We start from the raw sequence: 10,462 nt of genomic DNA, 5'->3' as shown, positions 1-10,462 counted from the left end.
CGATATATTTCAGATAAATACTAAACGGCTTGTCGTCATAAATCCAAATTGGGGAAAGTAAACAGAGAATTCATTAGCACTGTGTTTGTGACTGAAATCCCTAGTTTAGCATTTCCGGCAACCACTGACGGTAGCTCTGGCCAATATCCTTCGATATGTTTAAAGCTGCGATTAGGTATTTTTCAACAAAAATAAAGCCAAAAATGAAACCGATAGAGCTGAAATCGCCACCAGAGCAGACGCAGACAATAACAAGAGCAATCTTTGACATTGTCAAAGAACACGGCCCACTTACTGTTTCCGACACTTGGGAAAAACTCCAGATATAATCTCATCCTCTCTACCAAATTCACTCTTTTATATATCTATAAATATTGTGATTTGAATAAATTGAATGTTATTTACTAGGCTTAGTATGTATTTGAATATGAACTTATTGTATCTAGGAGTTCATATTCCGTTCAAACGGATCCGAACCGAAATTCTGATTTTTTTAGTATTAGAAAACCAAATTTTTTTTACTTTTTAGAAATACATCCAAACCTTTTCAAAAGTTATAAATTTATCCAAATTTGGCTAATTCGTTGGAAATCTAATACAATTTTTCAAAATCGATTTGATTCTTTTCAAACATATATTCAGTTACATACATACTTTAACAACGTTGGAACTCACCTTCCTAAGAAAAGAAAGCGAGGACTCCTCACCTCCAAGAGCTAGACATATTCCATTATTTTCAAGCTCGAAAAGAATTGGCCGACAGGCAGATAACCAAGCAAACTGTACCTGCTCTATTCGCGCAAGTGATAAAAATGTCCAGTGAAGCAGCTCTCAGATAGTTGTCGCATCTTGTTCCGCATAAATGCTTCCATAATTCTAACAGACTGCACGGAAAAGATCGTTCTTCCTATGCTGTACAAGCTTTTCAAGGGAGTAGAAATTCTACAATCTCAAAGGAACTTTGGCGATGAAGGATAATTCTTTGCTTTAGCATTCTTGAAGGTGGGTTTCGTTAACCAAGTTGTGTAAAGAAATTGCTTGTGAGGCCCTATGTGATTGCATATAAGTCTCAGCTTCTGTCTTTGTCTCATCCATCTCAATACTATTTTCATATGGTTTTTTCCTTTCAATTCTCTCAGGCCAACTTGCTGAAATTTTGTTTAAAAATAGTTCAATCAGTATCAGAAACATCCGTAACAGAATTGCTAAAAACAGCTTCTATTTTAAAAAGAACTCCAAAACAAAGATTGAACTAAAATCTCTCAGTGAAGATTTTCTCATGAAATAAGTGTTGTCTATACCATTGTTCCGCATATAACAATATAATAAATAAGGACGACTTATACCTCAGAAGGCTGCTAGATATAGGGGTGTGCAAAAACCGAATCAAATTGAATAACCGAATAGAACTGACAAATTCGGTGCCATTCAGTTTGATTTTATAAAACAATCTGGCTTTTCGATATAGTTTGGTTTTGAAAGTAAAAGATATTCAATTCCCTTTAGGTACAAACTAAAGACAATATCGAAAAGCCAGACTTTCGGTTTGAAATATTTTAAAATTTTATAAATTTCATTTGATTCAATTAAAGAAAAGGTTGAATGGGGTCAAAAAGAACTTTTTCGACTTTTTAGAAATATATCCAAACCTTTCAAAAGTTGTAAACCTATCCAAATTTGACAAATTGTTTGTAAATCTATCAATTTTTCCAAATTTGATTTAATTGTGTCTACGATTACAATAGATAGCATTTGAGCGCGTGAATTTTATTTAAAATTAAAGAGAAAAAAATTGTCAATTGGGATGCCACATAGATTGGATATATCAATTTTGAGAAATATCAAATCGATTTTAAAAAATGGATAGATTTCGAACGAAATAGCCAAATTGTAATAGATTTGTAACGTTTGAAAGGTTTTGATATATTTCTAAAAAATCAAAAGGGTTTGGTTTTCTAATACTAAAAATAAAATTTCAGAATTTCGGTTCGGATCGGATCGGTTTGAGCTGAATATGCACTCCTAGATATAATAAGTTCATATTGAAATACATACTAGACCTAGTAAATAACATTCAGTCTATTCAAATCACAATATCTATAGATATAAAAAAAGAGTGAATTTGGTAGAGAAGATGAAATTAACCTGGAGTTTTTCCCAAGTGTCGAAAACAGTAAGCGGGCCGTGTTCTTTGACAATGTCAAAAATTGCTCTTGTTATTGTCTGCGTCTGCTCTGGTGGCGATTTCAGCTCTATTGGTTTCATTTTTGGCTTTGGTTTTGTTGAGAAGTATCTAATCGCAGCTTTAAACATGTTGAAGGATATTGGCAGGAACTGCCGTCGGTGGTTTCCGGAAATGCTAAACTGGAATTTCAGTCACAAGCACAGTGGTTATGAATTCTCTGTTTATTTTCCCCAATTTGGATTTATAACGACATGCCGTTTAGTATTTATCTGAAATATAGTCTGAAACAATAAAATCATTTGATTATTGATAATGTCATTCATTCTAGATAGGGGTGAACCGAGCTGCCAGTGAGCAGTTCGATGTTCGGCTCATAAGAGCTCAGTTCGTGTTTGTTCGTATTGTAAACGAACCGAGCTCGAACTTGATTTTATGTTCGTTAATTTAAATGAGTCGAATATGAACATAGTGGGTTCTGCTCGTTTAAGTTCACGAACAATTCTATTAGTGGTTCCTGAACAAGCTCAAAGAAAGAGTTCACAAACAAGTTAGTGAACGAGTTTGAATAAGAGTTCGTGAACAAACTTGTTTATAAACTCGGTCAGGTGTTCGCAAACTGACCGGTAAATAAATTATTTTATACAAATATCCTATATTATTATAAAATTACATAGGTTTAATAAAACTATAATTTTAATGTAATACATCAAAATTATGTAATTTTGATATAAAAAATTGACGTAGTTTTGTGCTTGCGAATTTTATATGTTTTAGTTGTTAAACGAACGGGCTCGTGAATGGACTCTCGATTGAGCTTATTTGGTACTTATTGAGCTTGTTCGTGAGCTCGTTCGCGAGCTTGTTCATTTAACAGTTAAACGAACGAACACGAGCCGAACATGAACACTATAAATCTAAATGAACAAAACATGAACACCCTGTTTAAAGTTCGAATGAACATGAACTAAATGAACCGAGTATGAACACTCTAAAACTCGGCTCAACTCGATTCATTTACACCCCTAATTTTAGAGCGTCCCAGATCTCATCATAAAGGACACAATAATTTAACTCGATTGTGGGTTCAAATTCCCTCATAAGCACTCTTCCATTTTCAATTATCATTTTTAACTCGATTAATTAAATAAAAAAAATAAGTATCACCAGTTTATGCCAGTGATAAAATTATTAGTTTAATTTTCTCAAAAATTAAATAAATTGTTAGTTTTGATAAAATGATAAGATAATTTAGTTTTTTTGGCGTTTTTTTCTATCATTTTCGAAGTCTACATTTTGTTTGCTGCAGCAACTTGATTTCAGTTTTTCAGAAAACAGTTTTATGTTTCCTTTTTATGTTAACATTTTTCTACTTATGAAACTAGTCCTTGGTAGGTAATGCTTTCTCTTATTTTGAGGGCTCTAAAGTGAGTTGATACATTTTATTATATGGTGTAATTATTTGAGGAGCCAAACATCAACTTGATTCTCTCTATTCAAATAATCCTATACAAATCATTCAATACAAGAATGTATTTTCTGAATTACATGAAGACATTAAGCAAACAGAAAATCCATGAGTATTTGAACCCGAATATTCAGAAAAAAGTAGAATATATAATGGCAGCAAGCACTAGTTTGACTTGGGGAGGTGGTAATTTAGTGGGAGTGGGTTATGAAGCTTAACTTTCAAAATTGGTACCCAACAAAAGTTCCTCATACTCTGAACATAACATCTTCTAAAAGTACAATCAAGAATCAACATAATGCATTTCATACCTTGCATGCAAGCTTCTCCAGTTTCTCTTGCTCAATTTTCTGCAATGTTAAAACAACTAGAAATCGTTACAAAAACAATGAAATAAAAGCAAATGCACACTCACAAGAGAAGTGCCACATGGCAGTTATGCATGATTTCGGCAGACAAACCAAAAATAATACAAGTATATGCACATCTTGACAGATGCTATATCGCATGCCACCAGTGAGAACGACGTACAATAGCTCGAATATCATGGAAAAGTTTGTGATCGAACTTATATACATCACAATAAACAAGGTCTATTAGGAGACCATAATGATAGAACCACCGTCCGACTCTTTAGTTTCTGTGACGCGCACTGATCCTATAGATGAAAAAAATATAAAGAATTGAAGCACACGCCAATACTAATATCTAATTTTGATCTAAATATGTAAGTCTGTCTCTACTTCTCCTCCACATATTACAAATGAGACTTCATGCTAGCAGAAATAACACCTGCAGCATACATAGTTTCTGTGCAAAAACACTAAGAAGAAGAAAGAGAGATTCGTGCAATCATAACCAAGTTGAATGAAATAATTTTGGCTTACCACAGACATAAAAACTACTAGCATCTCTATCATTAGGTTTCTTAATATTGACCAAAAAAACAACAAAAAATCCCGTCCATGGGCAGATAGCCAGATATTATTACTAGAGTGATTACAAATAAACTGTTATTTTCTTTACCATGGTAGCACAAGCATAATTAGCAGATGATATATCTAAAACAATGCCAGTTCGAAGGATTAAAATCTCGCATCTCAGAACTCATAAACATCAAAAGTTAAAGTAAAATTGTAATAAATGTAGCTGAAACTACTTCTATTACCTTGATGTAAATATTTTCAGCAGCTTTCTCCTCCTCACTAAGCATCCGGCCACCACTTGAGAACCTTCTAGAAACATATCTAACAGCCATCCTTGTCGCCATGGTCAAACAGAAATAATAATCACTGGAAAAAAAACAATCATCAATAATTAAAATTAGAGATTAATTAAATCTTATGATTTGTATCACCTAACATGCAAACTCCGATTTCAGCAGCAAATAGTTTTTTTTTATTTGCTTACTCATTTTATCAACAATAAAACCTAAAATGAGCACAATAAAAGCGTGAAAAAGAGACAGAAAATCGTAAAATTATTGCTAATTAGAAGTAAGAATCAAAAAAACCAGCAAATGTGAAATTAAAGAGCAAAGCATTGGAGATTGAAATCGCTTACCGAGTGAAATTGACGAAGGAGAAATAAACGCAGTGAATGAGATTTTAAGAGAAAGAACGGGGAGAGAGTGAGGTTTCTTGATGGGCCCTCAATGGGTCCAGCCCAACTGACTATTCAAGTCCATATTAAAACTCTGCCGAGTTTTCTTCTTCTTCTTCATCATCTCTTCTCCAAACCCTAAACCACCCGAGCCTTCCTCCTCCGACGGTTGCCCCAGCTGCAGCCACCTCAGTTTAGCTAAAAGAATATGGTAACCTATCAAATTATTTTCTCTTTATTCATTCACTTTCCGAGAAAAAAATAATTAACTAACGTTTATTGAAATTTTTATTTTTTGTTGCAGGCACCAAAGAAGGAGAAGGCCCCACCTCCGTCGTCGAAGCCAGCAAAATCCGGTGGAGGGAAGCAGAAGAAGAAGGTGACATTTTTTAACCTAAGTTCTTATTTATTTATTTAGTTTAAGTGGATTTAGTTTATGGTGTAGTTAACTAAGCATTAATTTCTTTTCTGAATGAATGTGTAGAAATGGAGCAAGGGTAAGCAAAAGGAGAAGGTGAACAACAGTGTTTTGTTTGACCAAGCTACTTATGACAAGCTTCTCTCGGAAGTTCCTAAGTTCAAGCTCATCACTCCTTCTATCTTGTCTGATAGATTGAGGGTAATTATGTCAACTTTATCATATCTTCATTAGCCATTATCATAATGAGTGGAATAGAACTACAAATCCAATCCCGGATGGTCGAAGTATTAGTTAATTATAAGACGGGGACTTCTATACTTTATTTTGTTAGTTTGATGAACTTTGCAGAAATTTCATCCTTCAGTCCCATGTTGAAATTTGTTTAATGGCTGAGTAGAATTTGGGGTGTAATGTGCCCATGTTGTCATTAATTCGTATTCTTATGTTGTTTAGTTACTTGAGACATGGAGAAATTATACTTGAAATTTTGTGCATGATGATTTATTATATTGTTCAGGGAGATATATTAAAGTATTAAATCCAAATAGAATTGAGAAAGTATAATAGGAATGCTTGCTCATTGATTTCCTTATTTTATTCGAGTTGAGTGCGTGTAGCTAAATGTGGGAGAAAAGAAAATACCACACCGCAAGAAAGTTCAGATTAAATAGTTTCAATTCTCGTTTCTCTTTGTTTTATTTTCTGTCCAATTTGGGGAGATTTGGAGGAAAATTATATCCATTTTTCCTTTCTTCAGAGTTTGCTTTTTCCTTACTAGAAATGGTGATTGTCCATCCATTCCTTTCTAATCTTCTTCTTCTCCTAACTTCTGGTTAAATAGGCATTTACCTTATGAAGCTTGATTTCTTTAAACATCGCATATATGTCCTGTGATTGCTCACAGCACAGCCGCTGCATATGTACAGCCAATAGATGCTAAGTATGCTAACTTTTTTGACTGTTTCTACGATAACGATTCATAGTTTTTCTCGTCCACGATCTGCTTATAAGTATAGACAGATAGTGTTTGGTGGATAATTTGATTATATAGGATAAATTGATGTGTTGTAATAATCTCTCTCTTGCAACAGGTGGTGCATTGGCAGTCGAGAAACTTTGATTTTGATTATGTGTGTAGACAAATTGTTATTTTACATTTTACTCATGGAGTTTTTTTTTTTTTTCCTCTTGTTTTCTACAGATCAACGGATCTCTGGCTCGCCATGCAATCAAGGATTTAATGGCAAGAGGCTCTATCAGGATGATATCTGCTCATGCTAGTCAGCTGATCTACACCAGAGCCACCTATACTTAGAATGAAATTAATTAGTCAGCATTTTCTTACCATCCATAGGGTCTTTGCTACCGTATGGTAACTGCATTTTGTTCTTTATTTTATTAATTCTTCCTTTTGAGGTTTTTGAATGGAGAATTCGAAGTTTTTGCTGCCAACTCAATCGAGATATTACAATATGTTTCATCCTGCAGCTTCCCTCTTCGTAGGGTGTTTTATTCACTTTTTACTGTAGAATTTAATACCGATCTGCAATTTGTTAACGGAATTTTTCAAATCCCGATTCTTTTGATTTTCCAGTTTTATCAAAGCGTAAAGTGTACGCATCTGCTCCCAAAAAAAAAAGTTTACAATGCTAATAATTTGCCCCATCTTTTATCATTGAACCTCCTGATTCCTTGTTAAAATGGAATAGGGAGAATCAAGTTTTGTAAAATGTTTGGCTCCTCAAAAAATTGCACAATATTATAGAAGGCTTAACCCATATAGAGGTCCTTGTACTTTACACATTTTTTTCCGTAGGTCCTTATACTTTATTTTTGTATTATTTGGTCCCTCTACTTACCTATTTTTGATTTTCAGGTCCTTTATGAGTATTTTCTAGTCCTTTTGTGTGGCTGGAGGAAACAAAAATTGTAAGTAGAGGGACTGGAGGAAACAAAAATTGTAAGTAGAGGGACTGGAAAAAACTCACAAAGGACCTGGAAATCAAAAATAGATAAGTAGAGGGACTAGATAATATAAAAATGAAGTATAAGGACCTACAGAAAAAAAAGTGTAAAGTAGAGGGATCTTTATATGGGTTTGGCCATTATAGAATGTGTCAACTCTCACTTTAGAGCTCTCAAAATAAGAGAGCATTACCTACCACTAGTTGTATAACTAGAAAAATGTTAACATAAACAAAAAGGATTAACACATCTATAGGTTCCTTAATTTTATATTTTTAATTTATTTGGTCTTTAAACTTCCATTTGAGTATATTTGGTCTATTAATTTTATATTTTTTAATTTATCTGGTTCTTGAAGTTTAAATTTTTTAATTTATTTTGTTTTTGAACTTCTATCCTTTTGAGGACCTGAGGAAGCAAAAAAATGAAAATTCAGGGACCAAATAAGATCAAATAGAAGTTCAGGAATCAAATAAATTAAAAATGTAAAATTTAGAGATCAAATAAGACTTTATACAAGTTTAGAGGCTGGATAAATTAAAAAAAAAGTTCAAGAATTTTAAAATATGTTAATCCTAAAAAAAAATTAAACTTTTTTTTTTGTGGTAATTTCCTGAAATACATGTTTCGGTAACTTATTTACATTTTTACTTGTCAAATTTGGACTTTTCTTTTCTGGCTTTTTTATTTATGAAAAAATATCTTTTTTTTTTAATTTCACAAACACCTTCTTCGGTTTCCAGTTTTGGTTTTCGGTTTTTTCGGTTCAGTCGACCGAACCGACCGATTGCACAGCCATAGGTTATCATTAAGTGAAGTTTAGGGGTTTAGCGGGAAAAAATTTATTTAAGAGGTCTTAGTTAGTAGAATGCTTAAGTTGGAGTGTCATAGGTGATTATAAGCCCTAGAATAATAACATTAGCAATAATCAATACGCCTAATTTACTAGGCACCACATGTAAAAATCATCATTTTACCTTTTAGTTAAAAAAAATCTTAACTAAAAAAATCAGCGTTTTTTTTTCAATTTTTTTTAAACAATAAACGTAAAAATGCAAAACCGATCACTTATCCGAGGTTTCCGTCCTCTATTTCGGCATTTTTATTATAAATCGTTATATTCGTCCTTCAGGTTTTGAATGAGTTGAGAGGATTTGATTTTTAATTTTTTAATTTGAAATAGAGTTAAGGGTATTTAGGTAATAATAAGGGTGGTGTCTAATAATTTAGGGGTGGTGTTTAGTAGTACACTAATCAAATGATTTTATTATTTCAGACTACAATATTTCAGATAAATACTAAAAGGCTTGTCGTCATAAATCGAAATTGGGGAAAATAAACAGAAGATTATTAGCACTGTGTTTTGACTGATCGCTAGTTTAGCATTCCCGGCCGCCACAGACGGAAGCTCCGGGTAATATTCTTCAATATGTATATGTTTAAAGCTGCGGTTAAATACTTTTCAACAAAACCAAAGCCAAAAATGAAACCAATAGAGCTGAAATCGCCACCAGAGCAGACGCAGACAATAACAAGAGCAATCTTCGACATCGTCAAAGAACACGGCCCACTTACTGTTTCCGACACTTGGGAAAAACTCCAGGCATCTTCTCTACCAAATTCACTGTTTTTTATTGTTAAAGTTTGTGTTTTTTAGCTTTATTCTCGTGTTTATATCTATAAAGATTGTGATTTGAATAGATTGAGTGCTGATTTACTAGGTCTGGTATGTATTTAAATATGAAGCACGGTTATAATTTATTGTATCTGCTGTATGCTGCTATGTGATTGTGTCTTTGTAGTTTTCATTTTATGTGATGCTACTGTGTACATAGGTGCTTAGATATGCTATCTGCTATTAACTTTATGCTGCATCGAAACGGCAACGGAAACGGACACCGGGAAGTTGCGGCCAATACCCTTCAATATGTTTTTAGCAAAATTTTGATAGTATGTGAATTATGGGTGTTTCTGATATTGATTGAATTATTTCTCAACGAAATTTCAGCAAGTTGGCCTGAGAGAATTGAACGGAAAAAACCATATGAAAATAGTATTGAGATGGATGAGACAAAGACAGAAGCTGAGACTTATATGCAATCACATAGGGCCTCACAAGCAATTTCTTTACACAACTTGGTTCACAAAACCCACCTTCAAGAATGCTAAAGCCAAGAATTATCCTTCATCGCCAAAGTTCCCTTGAGATTGTAGAATTTCTACTGCCCTGAGGAGCTTGTACAGCATAGGAAGAATGATCTTTTACGGGCAGTCTGTTAGAATTATGGAAGCACTTATGCGGAACAAGAGCGAGCTGCTTCACGGGACTTTTTTATTATGCCAATGGAGCAGGTACAGTTTGCTTGGTTATCTGCCTGTCGTCCAGTTTTGTTCAAACTTGAAAATAATGGAATCTGTCTAGCTCTCGGAGGTGAAGAGTCCTCGCTTTCTTTTCTTAGGAAGGTGAGTTCCAACGTTGTTAAAATATGTACATAACTGAATATATGTTTGTCTTGTCTTGTCTGCACCGGTTGATCATATGTAGATGAGTTCCACATAAGCCAGTGCACCATAAGGTTAGAATTTAGACAAAATTAAAATCAATGCAATAATTTATTTGCTAATCATTGTGCAGTTCTAGAGTTTTATAATTATTTTTTAACTTTAAATAGTTTAGAATAGAATGAATGTGAGGAAGTATAAACATCTGTTTGTTTCTTTTAGAAAATAAGCCTATTGCTATTTGTTGCTGAGACAAAAGCTGTTTACTAATTTTGGATTCCTATAGCATCAAAAGTTGAATATTAGCAAGCGTTTATTCAAG

General features: G+C 33.4%; 3 protein-coding genes across 4 annotated transcripts; 2 read left to right on the top strand and 1 right to left on the bottom strand.

Moving 5' to 3' along the window:
• Positions 1-584: 584 nt before the first annotated feature.
• LOC126669870 (uncharacterized) lies at positions 585-5,303 on the bottom strand. Of its 2 annotated transcripts, none has more exons than XM_050363475.1 (5): positions 5,214-5,303; positions 4,819-4,942; positions 3,962-4,000; positions 2,146-2,364; positions 585-1,148 (listed from the first exon to the last, which is right to left on the bottom strand). In XM_050363475.1, the coding sequence occupies exons 2-5, from the start codon at positions 4,918-4,920 to the stop codon at positions 951-953; spliced, it is 558 nt and encodes a 185-aa protein (XP_050219432.1). In that variant the 5' UTR covers positions 4,921-4,942; positions 5,214-5,303; the 3' UTR covers positions 585-950. The 2 variants fall into 2 exon arrangements, with proteins under 2 accessions (XP_050219432.1, XP_050219421.1); XM_050363464.2 differs by lacking the exon at positions 5,214-5,303 and adding an exon at positions 5,138-5,185.
• Positions 5,304-5,345: 42 nt separating this feature from the next.
• On the top strand, positions 5,346-7,160 carry LOC126669890 (40S ribosomal protein S25-3-like). The gene is made up of 4 exons (XM_050363532.2): positions 5,346-5,463; positions 5,557-5,631; positions 5,737-5,871; positions 6,875-7,160. The coding sequence occupies exons 1-4, from the start codon at positions 5,461-5,463 to the stop codon at positions 6,986-6,988; spliced, it is 327 nt and encodes a 108-aa protein (XP_050219489.1). The 5' UTR covers positions 5,346-5,460; the 3' UTR covers positions 6,989-7,160.
• A 1,784-nt stretch (positions 7,161-8,944) lies between these two features.
• Positions 8,945-10,262, top strand: LOC126665391 (uncharacterized). Its single transcript, XM_050358181.2, has 2 exons — positions 8,945-9,241; positions 9,647-10,262. Exons 1-2 carry the CDS (start codon positions 9,068-9,070, stop codon positions 9,842-9,844), a joined length of 372 nt encoding a protein of 123 aa, XP_050214138.1. The 5' UTR covers positions 8,945-9,067; the 3' UTR covers positions 9,845-10,262.
• Positions 10,263-10,462: the final 200 nt, after the last annotated feature.

This window comes from Mercurialis annua, linkage group LG1-X, assembly GCF_937616625.2.
Source record: "Mercurialis annua linkage group LG1-X, ddMerAnnu1.2, whole genome shotgun sequence".
NCBI classification, from domain to species: domain Eukaryota; kingdom Viridiplantae; phylum Streptophyta; class Magnoliopsida; order Malpighiales; family Euphorbiaceae; genus Mercurialis; species Mercurialis annua.
Note: the sequence above shows the minus strand (reverse complement) of the source record. Positions and strands in the feature narration are given on the sequence as shown.